The 16,108-nt window shown below is 42.4% G+C and overlaps 1 protein-coding gene across 4 annotated transcripts in view; it reads right to left on the minus strand.

Moving 5' to 3' along the window:
• Positions 1–792: 792 nt before the first annotated feature.
• The window catches only part of arhgap27 (Rho GTPase activating protein 27), a 26,052-nt gene continuing 10,736 nt past the window's right edge, over positions 793–16,108 (minus strand). Inside the window, exons 3-19 of one of the 4 annotated variants that reach the window (XM_076987951.1) lie at positions 11,708–12,160; positions 11,040–11,273; positions 10,801–10,881; positions 8,245–8,352; positions 7,098–7,169; positions 6,841–6,918; positions 5,166–5,233; positions 4,958–5,045; positions 4,748–4,849; positions 4,564–4,662; positions 4,080–4,185; positions 3,802–3,924; positions 3,620–3,718; positions 3,422–3,499; positions 3,153–3,281; positions 2,438–2,543; positions 793–2,235 (exon numbers count right to left, since the gene is read on the minus strand). In XM_076987951.1, the coding sequence (XP_076844066.1) occupies positions 2,061–2,235; positions 2,438–2,543; positions 3,153–3,281; positions 3,422–3,499; positions 3,620–3,718; positions 3,802–3,924; positions 4,080–4,185; positions 4,564–4,662; positions 4,748–4,849; positions 4,958–5,045; positions 5,166–5,233; positions 6,841–6,918; positions 7,098–7,169; positions 8,245–8,352; positions 10,801–10,881; positions 11,040–11,273; positions 11,708–12,160 (2,199 nt within the window). In that variant the 3' untranslated portion in view covers positions 793–2,060. Of the gene's footprint in view, positions 2,236–2,437; positions 2,544–3,152; positions 3,282–3,421; positions 3,500–3,619; positions 3,719–3,801; positions 3,928–4,079; positions 4,186–4,563; positions 4,663–4,747; positions 4,850–4,957; positions 5,046–5,165; positions 5,234–6,840; positions 6,919–7,097; positions 7,170–8,244; positions 8,353–10,800; positions 10,882–11,039; positions 11,274–11,707; positions 12,161–16,108 lie in introns of all 4 variants that reach the window. The other 3 variants (XM_076987950.1, XM_076987954.1, XM_076987953.1) reach the window with 3 other exon arrangements.

The raw sequence follows: 16,108 nt of genomic DNA on the forward strand, positions 1-16,108 counted from the left end.
CCACTCACTGAGGTCAACCAGCCTCTCAACGTACAGTCTTACAGTCAGCTCTCTCGGCCCTTATTAAAGTTATGGTCTGTACTTCCAAAGAAAGAACTGAGAACCAAAACCACACTGAAACCAAGGTCAGAACACTGAAGAATACACATATGCACACAGAATGCACTTTTTTCATTTTTGCAACCTTCAAGAATTCAAAGTCTTTCAGGGAAAAAAGGAACCAATGGGCTGAAGAATGAAAACATCACCTGATTTGAAGATTCCTGGTTTCTGCTGTTTCATACTAATGGTGAAGGATATGTGAATAGAGGAATTTAGGGGATATGTTCACCCTGTTTCTGCCTTTTCATTACTGCCCCTTCAAGACAGTGGAGCAGCAGTGTACAAACACCACAGGACATGAATGCTGCAGGACACCACTTTGCGTCATCTGTGAACATGGACAAAATGGTCCAGGAGTGGTTCCACAAACATGGCAATTAGTTAACCCTGATGACCCACTGTGCCCACCCACTTATAAAATCCCAATCCAAACGGACCTTGGCCAGTTGAGATGGTTAGACAAATCCAAAAAGACCTTGCTTGGATGGGATGGTAAGATGTGACAGTGTGTGCCAACACAACACTGTCCTAGGCAGCCCAGTGAGACTGCAGGTCACTAAATGACTGATGCTAAGTGAGTGCAGGATGATATTAAGAATGCTAATATTTAATGTTGTTGCTCTTCTAGCATGTTTTGTTTGGTTTGTCGCAGCTTTAACAGTCACTGTGAGAAAATTTCAACAACGCAAGTTGTGAAACAGTTACTTTATTAAAATCTTGTTCGTTGTGGGTAATTTACAGCATAAATATGCCTTCTGTATGTACACCATGAAACCACTTAAAATTAAGCATACGAATGTGCCTTATTACATAAAATATTAATGCTTTACAATTCTTTACATCTATGTTTTATTTCTTCAAGGATTAATCTTCGTCTATGTGCAAATATATTTTCCAGAGACAGGTATCTATCCTTGCCTTAACAAATCTAACATATTATGCTGACCCTGTACAAGTAAACTATTGTTGCAAATTTACAGTTTTTAGTTGAAGTTTATCTTAAGCATATTTCTATGTTGCAGGTGTTGGTACTAAATGAAGACAGACAACATGCTAATTTCTTTTTTTTAAATGGCAACAAAAATGAAAAATTTGATCTACATTCTCATCTCTAAAATGCTGTTTGTGAAGAGAGAATGAGTTTCTGCATAAAACTACAGCTTGCATGAGGGTTTCTGGGTTTGACTGTGTGGCAACCCTGGAGAAGCCTCTTACCCTGGAGAAGCCTCTTCTCCAGACCAAGCATCACTGTAAATGCAGCACTGCTGTAATGATACACAGTGCACAGGAGGACAACGTGGCGACTGTTGGCTGGACCTTTAGGGACATGAGATTGCTTATGGAACAGACTTGCAAACAAGTAAACACAAATGAGAGGGTCTGAAAGAAAGAGTCAGGGAACAGCTGCCTGAGTACAAGATGCCAAAATATCAACTACATTTTCCAGTTGAATATTAAAGTTAATCCTTCCTCTACATTTTTTCAAATCCTTGCCTAATGTTTCATGTGTAAGATCTATATTTAATTCAGACTAAATTGTCTTCATATTCTGCCAGCAACTTAAACTGAATATTCTGTATATCATTCAATTTATAGGCAGCATGCATTCTATTACACTGCAGTCATCTTTGTTGGTATTTAAGGAATACTTGATCCCAATATGCTAGCATGCCTAAGTGGTATCAGGAAATGAATGTAAAAGGGAAGATGTTAGCAATACGTCATCTGTGTAGTGCTAACTGAGCCTCCCCCACTTACAATCATTTTAGCAATATTCCAATTTTAGTTTACATATTCTTTTGTTTTGGGGAGAAACATATTAAAGAGCAGCAGAAATAGGATAGCTACATGCTACCTGAAGGTTTTACAATCACTTCTTGACTTTTCACCTCAAGACATCTGACGTAATCCTTAACTGTTTGACCTATGACAGATGTGTTGTCTGATTCACAATTGGTTCACATGTGGAAGATGGTCTCGAACTCGTTTAGGATGAATTCGATGATCTGGTTCTGGAAGACCATGTACATGGTTAGGTTCGCTGACTCCACCTCCGGCTTGAGCAACGTCGGCCCGAAGACGATGGCCACATTCTGTACGGACATCCTGTTCTCTTCCCCATGTTCAATGACTCTGAGGGTGAGAAAAACAGTCAGAAAGACTGCCTCTGTATGCAATCCCAGACTATTAGCTTGGGTAAATTCACCAGCCTCTTGAATTTAATTCATTTAGAACAAATAAACATGCATCTTAAATCAAAACTGTTATTTTGAAAATTTTGACAACTGTGGTCCCTGGGCCTTCCTATGTAATGGGGGAAAATGGAGAAACATACTTCCTCAGATGGCTGAATAGCACCTCCATAGTATCGTGATTAGATGGTGGTAAAGACTTCACCAGATCACTCATATAGGACACTCTGCTGTTGTAGTCTGGGATTTCTATCATAAATCACACACACAAATACAAAAAGATCTATCTACAATGAACTTTGTAATGCCACACGCTCAGTCTGATTTCCCATGTAATTATGGCAAGACAAGTTTAGAAAACTTTTCATAGACAGTGGCAATTCAAAGTGCTTCACATAAAAAAACTCAAATAACAAACTATTTCATCTAATCTCAGGAAGGTTAAAAAAGGCCCTTAAAGGCCCTGAACCCAATCACCTGGTGCTATACAAATACATCAATTAAAATGTCTTCGATAACAGTAATGTTGGACATTTTAACCATGATATCTGTAGGTCATGATGGAGAGGATACAGGCTAAATTGCAGATGTAAATGTCCCAGTGACATGTCTGATTATGATATTATTAAGATTTTGGAGCTTAAAAGATGCAAATTGGAAACATTGCTTAGTTGATACTAATTCAGGGGCCATTTATTATATGAAATTGTTAGCATGTCAACCATGGTAAATAGTTATAATTAAGGCTATCGTTGATGGAGCTGGAGAAAAAGGGTAGTCTAGATGAGTAATGTGGTGGACATCCTGCATTCAGCCTTGCTGCATTCTCTCCATGGGAACAAATGAGGGGATGCTCACTGATGCCCTGCACAAAGCTGTTGAAGTGGCTGTAGGGGAACAGCGGCTCCTGCAGCTCCCGGAAGAAGAGCTTAAGTGCCCCGGTAATGACGTGGATGTCCCAGTGACCCTCCTCCAGGTTCAGATCCTCTGCAGACAAGACAATATGCACTGAGATCTGAGGACAATTCAATGAAGGTTGCCAAACAGCGGATATATCAAGATCATCTAGAATGCATTTAAACAGCACAGAAAATGAAATTTGAATTGGACAGGAACAACAAGAGTACCATGGTCAGCCTTGAAACGCAGTTTCTGAATCACGGCCAAGTTCCCACTGACTCTGTAGATCCCATCCACCCCTAAACCTGACAACATTGGAAAAATCGAGGTTAAGACTCTCACTACACCATTCAAACATTCAAAATAAGATTTTTTTGAACATTCAAAATAATATTTTAATTTTTTTTTATCTAACAGGAACACACCTCTTTTCTCCACTGTCCAAATGCACTTCTCAACAAAGGTAGGCACAGTCCGTTTCTCTTGGGCGCAGAGGTTTGGCAGGTGACAGCCAAACACATTTTCTGCATCAAATGGGAAAATGATTGATGATGGGCAACACGGCCCAGGGCCCATATGGAGCATAGAATAGGAGCCTTCATCTCACCTCTGATGTAGCCCCTGTCTTTGACCGACTGCAATGTGGGCCTCTTCAGGAGAAACTTCCGTAGCTTGTTGCGAACCTTCTTCGGGTCTGCCTCAGTTGTTGAGTTGGAAGAAGCGTGTCGCCCTGCTGATTGTCAAGCAGAGTGAGATAATGGGCTCTTAAGTAATGGCCCAGTGAAATGTAATGTTCTATGTCGAAATGGGCTTCCTACAAGTACTGCGGAGGAGTGAACTCTAAAATCTTTCTAGATTTAGTGTTTAGACACATTCTTCAGTCACCATTGTTCATCCTTTGCCTGTCTATGGGGAATCTGTCTTCCCTTTCTGTACTGGAGGACTTCTCACTGATCTCCTCTTCATCCTCAGAGTGGTGGTGCTCCATTTCCTGAGTCAGAGACAGAAAGAGAGATTCAGACACAGAGAGTCAGAGAAAGAAAGGGAGAGAGTCAGAGAAAGAGAATCAGAGACAGAAAATGTTAGAGAGAGAAAGTCAGATAGAGTTAGAGACCAAGAGAGATAGAGAGATAGACAGCATCAGAGACAGAGAGAGATAGAGAGATAGACAGCATCAGAGACACAGAGAGAGTCAGAGATAGCCAAATAAATCAAGAGAGAAACATACAAGCAGAATAAAACAGAGCTATGTTTCTTCAGAGCATTCATAAAACCATGAGTATATCAATATCATTACACCTTAACACTCATATCAAGTGCATAATAACATTTCAAACATGAGTGTCTGACAAGACAGCTTCAGGCTTACCAGCAGCCGAATGGTATCTACGATGACTTTGTGCCAGTCGTTGATGATGGCATCGGTGTCATACTGAATCAAGAACTCTGCGCCAGCTCGACTCCTCAGCTAAAGGCACAAGCACATACTCTTTATTTGACACTACAGCACACCATAATGGTTACTGGATGACATTTGTGAACGGTTTCTTTACCTCAAGCACGTTTTTCTTGCTCGACTTCTCTTTGGCAGCCCAACCAATAGTTGCTCCTCTTAAATCCACGGCAAACTCAGTGACAATCTGATTGGTCCTGCTCTGTGAGCACAGAAGGTCACTGATCTAAGTAAGCGATGATGGTGGGTTCTGGTGACTCATGATGACTCATGATGGTGGGTTCTGGTCCTTCACCATTGTGGCACTCACCGAAGCACTGCCTGGGGTAGACTTTGGGTCCTTGTGGAACGTCAGAATCCCTCCATGGAGAACAGTCCACGAACTAGCCCAGTTCTTTCTGAAGGAAGAAATACTGTTTTTAAAATCAAACCCATTAATCCCCCTCCAACTCTAATTTGCAATGCTAACTCAACTGATTTTTTAACAACGTAAACTTACAGTAAGAATATTTCATTACCTTACTTTTTTCCCATTTTCAGATATCTTTGTTTTGTTAAGAATTCCAGCTTTTTCCAAATTTGACACCTGAAGAAAACGATTAGTAACAGGTCAGCTTGTGTTGTAATCCCAGTTCTTTGGGAGTTTGGAAAGGTAAAAGGTAGCAGGGATGTTTGGACGCACCTTCATGGAAGAAAAGCAGTAAACCAGCACTATGTTCTCATGACCACATATCCCCATTCAAAACGCATGTTTGTGTAAACTGTGATTATCTTCATTCTTGTTTCTTGCCTATATTTATATGCTTAATCACTAATAGATATTCAGCATTTTTTCATTTTTTTCTATATTTTTTAGGTGTGATAAACAGATAATTGTAGATAATGTTAGAGCAGGACTCTCATCTCAAGGTGCAAGTATCATTTTCACTGTTTAACCACCAGGAGGCAGCATCTTATTTCAGTGATATAGGCAGGGCTGCTGAGGCATCAACTAGCCTCAACAGTTATCCAGTGGACAGTTTAAGAACTCTATTCAATGCACAATAGCACTGATTAAAGACCATTAGTGTTTGTATATGAATGTGTGAGAGAGGGAGGGAGGGAGAGGGCGAGAGAGAGAAAGACAAAAGCTAAAAGTTTAGTGAGTAACGTGATCATGGGAACCTATTTGAGGAAGAGTAATGCAGAAAGCAGAACAGCTCATTGTATCTTCTCTGACTGAAATTTCATAACTGACAATGAGTGAAAACAAAGATGAAAAGAGGACTATTCCAGAACTTTCAGCGTAATTTCGGTGTTGAGTGTCTGTAGCACACAGTAGGTCTTCAAGGTAACGATGAAAACTGCTGGACTATTAATTTAACATGAGATACAAGCAGAGTCTGTTCAAATATACCACCACTCTTCACTTATAAAGTTGTAATCTGTCAGTGTATCATGCTGCAAGTGACAGCAATATAGTTGAACATTGCAACTTATTCAAGTTGTACAGCCCTTTAAGAAATTATATATTATGCTAAAATATTAAAGCACAATACAGCTTCCAGTCACTATATCCAACACCAGAGTCCCTGGACAAAGCCGAATGAAGCCGCACAGCTGACCCAGAGCCCATACTGAAGTGGGAGTTTGTCAAAAAGGGAAATGTACACAATTCTTCACTTCGCTGACCAAAGAGATGTTTGGGTTCTTTCTCAGTTTTGCAGTGGAACTATGAGCTTGATTCACTGTAATGTTACTTGATTTACTTGATTTTTTCATACCAGTTATAAAAGCTTTTAAAAAATTAGTTTTAACAGCTTTACAGGAATTCCGGTCTAGATCTTGATCTGGATGCAGATCTTTATGCAGAATCTTTATGCAGATTTGCTGATGTGCACAAACTTTTGCAGTTTTGTGTAGTCTTTTATAGTTGTGTTTATAAGCAACAGTGCTGTGTGCAGCTTGTATATTTTTTGCAGCAAAATATTTTGGTGTGCTGAAATCCAGTACGTGTTAGATTGGTCTCATAGCCCTGATGCATAACTAACAAAGAAAATGTCAGTAACCAAATTTTCTTTGGTTTTCTGGTGCCCATTTAGTGGAAAACTGTGTACATTCACATGTTTTTTGTTTTATTTTGCTGAATGATGCTTCCAGTTCCCTCCACCATGTTTCTCGGCCCATTAGATGAACATCAAGGCAAAAACGCACTTTCTGTTGCTCAAAGTCTGAGCTCTGATTTGAAAAGTTCTTGTCAGACTCAGTTCCATCAGCCTTCGATGGCGAAACCTAGTAATCAATCAGAGAACATCATCAGTAATGTAGGTGCTTCTGTGCGTTAGTCTTTGTAGTCTTCTTTTTTTGTTAAGAAGAATGTTAAGCACATATACCCCCCATAGGTAATCTCCTGGCTCTAGCACCAACAGAAATGTGATGTTAATTGTGCAGGTTTGAAACAGGTGTCTTACGTTATGCTGCATTTCTGGAGAGCTGGACGTGTCGCTGTCAGATGCATTCCGGCGATGACTCAGGGAAAATTTCTGTTAAGTTAAAAAAAAAAAAGGTTTTTCTCATTTTCACAAATCATACAATGACGACTTCATTCCACACAACCACGGGAGTGGTTTATGCTAAGCTAAGAGACAGACATCCAATACAGAAGTCTAAACACCACACTTTTCAGTAGTGTAATCCTGAATTAACTATGCACTAGGTTCACTGTGTAATTCAGTTGTTTAATATGAATAAGAATATCATCAAATAGTTTCCTGAGCAAAGATTGGGTTTGGTATGCCAGATCAGGTTTGGTATGACAGATTTGGGTTCAGTGTGAAACTACAAACATATACAATAATCAATAAGTAGAATGATTTAGATCAAAAAGGCCCTTAATCAATAACATGACTGTGTGATCACTCGTCGTAAGTAAGCACATAGGCTAGCATGTCGCTACACAAGCGGCATGTCATAATAGGGTTTTCAAGGTGATACATATAGCATCCTATCAAATAATGACACAATAAGAACCTCTGACAGAGAGCACAAACTACACTTTTCCCATGATCCTTTATTATATTTTTCCAAACACCAAAACAAACACAGTAAATGTTAACAGGTCTTAATTAATATTTTTAATTAATTGATTTGTGAATGAAACTGCCTCTTATTCAAATGGTAAAATGTGCCAGATCTTTCATGACATTTAACCAATAACTACAGGCTATATGGTCAGGGTATCTAGTAAATGTGTTTTTGAGAGTGCACATCTACATGTTTGCGCTTACTTACAGTCCCTGTGCAAGTGAGAGCTTTAAATAGAGCAGTGCCATAATAAAACGAGGCTCAGGTGTGAGATGCAGCATGGTTAGAAAGCACTTGGTCAACCACAAAGGGCGGAGAGTCACGATCAGTTGTGTGAGTGTGATGCCTCTGGTCTCTGCTCTCTGAGAAGTGTGGCGGAAAGTGGAAGAGGAACTACAAAAAAGGTGTTGCTGGCAGTCACCCACACGCGGCATGTCCAGAACTGGAACGACCACTCTGTGAACGTGTGTGTGTGTGTGTGAGTGTGTGTGTGTGTGTGTGTGTGTGTGTGTGTGTGAGTGTGTGTGTGTGCACCTCATCCTGAGATCCAGTGCTATTCCTCCACGTCCTCGACGCTCCGAGTTGATCCTGCTCCAGCGTCCTCCGGTCGGCCAAGTGACACTGTCCCATGTCTGCAGAAAGCTGGAGAGAGAGGAGGAGCTGAACCCAAATCTTCTCCAACAACACTGCTGTCATCATCAGAGACAACGTGCCTCATGCAGGAACCTTTCTACAGTTTTGCTCCAAGTCTCTCGTCCTGAGCACACAACACGCTTGTTATTGTACCAAATCATAAATGACCTTAATCGTTTCTCCACACGCCTTCAAACTCATGATCAGTCGAATAGCACAATACACATAACACTCCATAATACGCATAACTGTACAAGAACATTGCATTGTTTCTTATCTTGGTCCTGACACAGAACCTCACATTAAATCTATCTATGTGCCCCACTTTTATATCTGCCCTTATTTATTTATCTACATATTATCTACATCTTAATTTTCCAATCACTCCACTGTGTCTTTTGCAGTGCTGTGTATAAACAACTGCATGCTATGAGCTACTGTGACCAAGAACCAGTTCCTTGTGTGTGTGAACACAAGTTTGGCCACTAAAGCTTGCTTCTGATTCTCTATTCATAAAAGTGAGTGTGTTCATGAAAATTGCAAATAAGCATGTCTGACAGGCCAAAAATGCCTTACACGTCTAAGTGCCCTGCCCGGTTTGTCTGGAAATGTCATTCATAAAAACACCAACTATGGGAAAAAAGAGCAGCCTTCTGCAAGACAAACGTCACTAACATAACTTCACAACAACATCAGCAGTAGAGATATAAAAACCAGAAGGAGGCAAGAACTGGAAGACCAGTGTCTGAGTTGTGCACACTTTTTTAGGGTCCGCACCATCACCATCACCATCACTAAGTCTGATATGGAACACTTTCACACGATAGGTCTCAAAGCACGGAGGAAGGTGATTTGTTGGAAGGGGGACTTAGGGAAGACCCATGAATAAAGACCTGTCATGAGAGCGGAGACTGGTCTGCACTGCTGTTTCAACCAAAGATGTTCTTCTGGAAAGCGAATGTCCATAATCGATATTATGAATTGTTAAATGACAAAATTGAACTTCAAATGGAGGTTGACATCTCATCTACATGTATACTCACCGTCCACTTTTTTAGGTACACCTGTCCAATTGCTCATCAACACAAATGTCAAATCAGCCAATCATATGACAAGAACTCAATGCATTTAGGCATTTAGACATGGCCAAGACAATCTGAGGCAGTTCAATTTGAGCATCAGAATGGGGAAGATAGGTGATATAAGTGACTTTGAACGTGGCATGGTTGTTGGTGCCAGACAGGATGATCTGAGTATTTCAGAAACTGCTGATCTACTGGGATTTTCACACACAACCATCTCTAGGGTTTACAGAGAATTGTCTGATGAGTCTCAATTTCTGCTGCGCAGGTAGGGTCAGAATTTGGTGTCAACAACATGAAAGCATAGATCCATCCTGCCTTGTATCAACGGTTCAGGCTGGTGGTGGTGGTGCAATGGTGTGGGGGATATTTTCCTAGCACACTTTGGGCCCATTAGTACCAATTGAGCATCATGTCAATGCCACAGCCTACCTGAGTATTGTTGCTGACCATGTATGTCCATCCCTTTATGACCACAGTGTACCCATCTTCTGATGGCTACTTCCAGCAGGGTAACACGCCATGTCATAAAGCGTGAATCATCTCAGACTGGTTTCTTGAACACAACAATGAGTTCACTGTACTCGAATGGCCTCCACAGTCACCAGATCTCAATCCAACAGAGCTCCTTCGGGATGTGGTGGAACGGGAGATTCACATCATGGATTTGAAGCCGACAAATCTACAGTAACCGCATGATGCTATCATGTCAATATGGACCAGACTCTCTCAGGAATGTTTCCAGTACCTTGTTGAATCTATGCCATGAAGGATTAAGGCAGTTCTGAAGACAAAAGGGGGTCCATCTCGGTACTAGCAAGGTGTAATTAATAAAGTGGTGGGTGAGTGTATATTCGTTAAAATCAACACACTGCAATGGTTAACATGGTTATTGTTCTTTGGGGAACAGTACTATGTGATTTGGACTTGGGTTGCTTATAAATTTGTTTCTGCTTAAGAGAAAATTTTAATATTAATAAAATATTTTTAATATAACTTTTTTATTTGGGACATGATCTCATGTTGCTTGTATGAGAGTTGCTTGCCACCAATTTTAGTGTGTTTGTGTCTTGAGGGACATTATATAAAAGAGAGTTAGTAACACTGCCTACAAAAAAGTAAACTTACTTAGGGAGTTTAAACTTACATTTCCCTAACCCTAACCCTGATTTATAAGATGAAGTTCAGTACAGGTTCAGTTTCAAATATATGGGACCATAGATATATGGTGTTTGGTTTGTTAATCAGTAATACCAAGTGACATTCAGATACATGTGACACTCAACTAACAAAATTTCAGTTAAGGTCAGGGGTTTGGGAAAAACAACAACAAAAACAGAACCAGGGCCAGATCGGAAAGAAAGGAGCTTCAAACCTCGGGCAAGTTCCACTGGGACTTGGAGCCGTCTCTCAGGTAGTAGTAGGTCTGTCCCCGATCATCCAGAGACTTGATCCACTGTCCACACAAACATCTACTTTAAGCTATATCCAAATATGAGAACGCCCCACCAGTCACACACAGCCCTACAGGTCGTGCAGGTCAAAGGTGAACTCATCAGCTAAAACACGTTAAGGCCACATGCCTGTGGGTGTCAAAGGTCAAGCGTGCAGTACCTGCTCCTGAGTGTACTCGCTGGTGAATATCCAGGCTCCGTCTGCATCTATACTGAGCCGCCAGCCCGGCGGGGCATTTCGATCCAGACATGCCCGGGGGATGAATGCCTTCTTCACGTGGGCCAGAGTGTACTCTGGGATCAGGGCAAAGGATGAAGGCGAGCCAGCGACTTCCTGCCCCAATGATGCTGAGAAATCTTCTTCAGCAGGGTAGTCTTCCTCAGGCAGGGGGGGCTAATGACATGGGTGAACACCATTAGTAACAATCATAGATCTACAGTATTTAGACATACAGAACTGTCTTCTAGTCATTTGCAGATCAAGTACCATTTTTACAGCACAAAAATGACAAATTTTGACATTTAAAAAATATATAACAATGCTTATGCATGAGTAACTGAAATAAATTCCAAATCAGAAATGGGCCAGAGATCTACAATAGATTATATAATAAATGTAAATTAAGCCCATTTTTGTAGTTTTCCAGGTATCCAGCACCATTGTGTGAAAGCTTTCACTGGTGATATTGTAATAGCCCTTCTAAACACAAGCCCTGCAGCAGTTTCAAATACTGACTGGTCCTTCAAGCCCTTAACCATTATCTTGGTTCACCAGCTCGCATTTGAACACATGCTGCAGCTCCAGTGTCTCATGCACACTGTCCGTACCGGTTCCCCATCTCGGAGGCTGTTACAGCGCCCCAACTGTTCCTCTGGAGGGTCCCAGGAGCTCTCCCCAGAGACGGGGTTGAAGAAGTAGTGCCTGCCCGTGTTCTCGTCCAACACCCTCTCCCACCCCGAGGCCCAGCACAGCGGGGATGGCCCTGCCGGAGAGCAGACTGGCGACGGGGAGGGGGGACGCTCCTCCGCCTCAGGTTCCATGGGCTGACTGAGCGGGGGGTCCCACGTGCTGCGGCCGGAGGCGGGGTGGTAGTAGAAAGGACGTCCGCTCTCCCGGTCAGTGTGCGCCTCCCATTCCTCAGAGCTGAGGCGCGGCGTGTTGGGGGAGCCAGGAGTGTCCGAGGCCTCCCAGGAGGAGGAGAGGCCCTGGGGGGTGGCGGAGACGCTACGGCGGGTCCTGGGGACGTTCACGTAGACCGCCGATACGTCATCATCCTCGTCCTGCAAAATGAGAAGGTGTGATTGAAACGGCGGGAAAGTTATACTTGTCATGAAAGCAAGACACTCTTATACTACATGATTTTTTCTTGTATACTACAAATATTTTTCTCTGCTACATACCATGAAAAATGAGTACTTTGCGCAAACGTTTTTTTTACACGTTTGCGCAAGCAACTTGACATTCACTGTGTACTCAAGCCAGATGATTATGCATACACAAAAACACCCAAGAACTGCCAATGGAACATCTACCTCATCACCGCCATAAACGAAAACCATAATGTGAAAATAGCTGTGTGGGACGCTCATTTTTTTTGACTAGACACCGACACCCACACAACCATTCTCACCCCGTTTTGAGAGACACGGAAGTTTCTTAATAGCCTGCAAGTATACTTGCTTAAAAAACACTTCCTTTAGGGACAGGAAATAGAACGAGCGTAGTGTGTCAAAGAAACAGACATCACACACAGATGAGCCATACTTGCACAGTGTTTTCGTTTATCCTATTTAGACGGACACAAATGCCACAGAGCAGATCCGCTCTTTGACCACAGAGAGACAAAGGCCTCTAAGCCAGACACTAATTTGAGAAACCAAAACAGCCGTGTGTCCTGATGCTGAAATTGGTGTTTAAGCACGATAGCCGCGATGTTTCCAGTCCAGCAAGTATGACGATATGACTTATGACATATGACTTATGGCAAAAAAGTTTTTGCTGGGTGTAGTAAGACAATACTGAAAAAATGTTGACATGGTTAATGAAATATTAGGAAATGAGGGATTGCTACACAATTAAGGAAGACTGAAGATCTGTTCAAAAGACAACAGACAATATAATACATATTCTTTACTGAACATGCATGGTACACACACTGAGTCATAAGGATTATTTGAATTACAGATTTTAAAGGTGAATCAATTTAATGCAACTTCCGGGCCATGTCGCGCAGGCTAGGATTATATTGCTATACACATACAGAAGGTTTGAGCATTAACTGAAATATTAACCCCTCTGGAGGAGAACCTGACACCTCTGAATAGGCAGAACCCGGTTCTGAAGATGAGACCAGCACACACATTAGGTCATAAGGGACAAGTCCCGAGCTCACCTGGAACCTCACTAGTGGCCTCTGAGAACGCACCCCTCTTTTGACATATCTCTGAGGGAGACAGAAGAACAGGGAAGAAAATGGAAGACAACGAGAAAGAAAGGAGAGAGTTTAAAACTCAGAGAGCCATGAGTCAGTGGGGACCACCACCTGGTCCCCTCCAACACCCCCCCCCCCCCCCCCCCCCCCCAACCATAGTTCCTTTTGTGCCCACTGTGATTTTATATTCACTGGAACGTATTCCGTTACACACAAGGGCAACACCAGCATTTGAGAACTGGAAAAGGAAGAGAAAGTTTTGAGGGAATGTGACAAAAAAGAGAACAGGCGAGAATAAGTGCTTAAGGGAATTCTGAAAGTCCCCGGTGCGAATGTATGCCACCTTTTTCAGGATAAAATTAGATGAGCTCAATGCGTTGAGCCAAGAGAGACAGCAGTATACCCTGCATATGTCACTTAACAAGTAGGCTAAGAGAAAGGGAAAGAAATAACTGGAGTGTTAGGGAGATAGAGAGAGAGAAAGAATAGAAAAGAGAAGGAGTGGGGGGAGAGACCAGGAGAGACTGAGGATGGGAGACATAAAAGATCTGGATTGATAGACAGAGGCCCACTATACATATTTGTACCAAGCAAACAGAGTTCCCGATGTCGCTCATTATCAACAGCCAACAATTCATTGCCCTCACATTACTAGTCAGTGTATTCTGCAGTGGTTTTGAGTGATGTGGATCAGGCAAATATTTTAATAAGAGTCAAGGGACCAAAAATGTCACAACCTAATCTCTACAACAATCACTTGGTCAATTAGTGTATTGACAGTCTCCAAATGCTTGAACTTCAATGAGATAAAATAGCTATATAAGCAGTACTGGCTAGGAGCGTGCTTTGGCAGTGTCTGATATTGACACTTATTTGACCCAGCATTCTGGAGGGAGTGTGTATTTCAAGAACACTTCTCCACACCACGATGTGAAAGCACACACTTTGATATGTTATACTGAGGCACTAGCCACACCAGGGAGTGTCTCAGTAGGAAGAGAGTCTTGACTCCCTAGCAGCTGCTTGACAACGACGCTTCATGATATGTGCCATCCTCCAGCTGTAAGACAGCACCCGGCAAGATTACACCTCATAATGCAATGTAATGTAGGAGTTTTGACTCGTACACACAAGCGGTTCACGCATAACTTCCTGCTTTCGACAACAAACACACACACGCATGCACAACTTTGTAGAATCAACCCAACACATCCACCAAGTTATCCTCTCATCACAGCCATTTCCGAAGGGTCCCTCATACGTCTGAGAGCCGATCGGATCCTGCAAAACTCGCACGCCGGCCCGACCGTGCCTACCTGCGCATCCAGAGAGCAGGCCATAGCGGTTTTGGGACGGCAGTTCAGCCGCACCTTGGAGTAATAATCCACCATGGTCCCGTCTCGGAGGTCCCAAACTGTCATATAACCCTGCAGGTAAGAGCCAGGGGAAGGTGGGGGTGGATGGGGCAGCTACCCTGCAGAGGACAGTGTTCTTTTAGCCCTGGCCATGGTCTCCTTGCTCTGACATCAAGCCCTGTGCGTGCCCTGCAGTGAGAGCATCCTGGGCAGACTGCATCTGCTTACATTCGTGGTCACAGAAAAAGAGAACTGGTGTGTTGAGTTTTAGCGGGGGAGGGGGGAGAGATAGAAAGAGAGAGAGAGAAAGAGAGAGAGTGCAATGCACTGGGGGTGGGGCTGGTTTGAGGAGGAAGAGAGAGGGTTGGCAGAAGGTATGAATTTAAAAAAATGAGTACGAATGAAGATGGCTGAAGAGGCAGAGACTGGAGAACAAACTATTTAACCTTCTCCATTTCAGACACTTTAAAGAAAGTGTTGTGCAACTGAAAACAATTCTATGAGGGACCTTCCAGGGAGATGGAAGATCTTCCAGGAAGACTTTAAAAAGGAGGGGTTTTGCGTTGTAGAAAGCCAACTGTTACATGCTCACAGACACGAGAATGGGTGAAGTGGTTTTTTTTCACTCCCCTGAAAACAAGTGCTTTGGTGGCTCTGCCCCTGGCCAAGCCTTTCACTTAGGTCCACTTCATGATGTCGATTTCATTACCTCAAACCACGTTTAAGTGTTAACGCATCATTATTATGAATAAATGCTCTATTTATATAGTCTGGTAAGACGAAATGGCTAGCTTCACACGTGGCAGTTTGAAATAGAAGTTTAAGCCTTGGGGTAAAGCATACAGCACATGTCTAGTTGTGCTTGAGAAATGTATGAGCACATGTAGAATATAAACAAACGACTGTGTTCAAGATATTACAAGGAGCTTATGTTAATCTGAATGAAGTATCACTTATAAAATACTGCAACCAAAAATGTAGTCTACACTTAGCATGTCCCCACTAAAAGCAGGACACTGAGAATGTACTGCTTAGATAGTCGTTAAAAAACAATGTGTTACTTGAATACTTTCGCACCTTGAGTGCCAAATACTCAAGCACTCTGACTTTAGTCACTTTCAGCGTTTCTGTGAGCGGTGATTGTTGAAGCAGAAACCCGTTCACAAGACGGAGAGTCGGTTGCTAAACAGTTTCCTTTAGCAATCTGCAAATGTTTATGTGTGTATATGTGCACATGCGTGGGCATGTCTTTCCGAACACCCAAACCCTGCCTCCCAATCGCACCTACAGAAAGAGCTCTGCTCCTCAGACTGGTCCATCCACTGAGCTGTCACCCCACTGATGGGCAAAAGGGATCTCTGCTCTGCTGGGAACACTCCAAACAAAATTTCTCATCCTCCTCATTTTGACTGTTTTCTGCATGATATCCTGTTCCGTTCATA

Source organism: Brachyhypopomus gauderio, unplaced genomic scaffold (assembly GCF_052324685.1).
Source record: "Brachyhypopomus gauderio isolate BG-103 unplaced genomic scaffold, BGAUD_0.2 sc57, whole genome shotgun sequence".
Classification (NCBI taxonomy): Eukaryota; Metazoa; Chordata; class Actinopteri; order Gymnotiformes; family Hypopomidae; genus Brachyhypopomus; species Brachyhypopomus gauderio.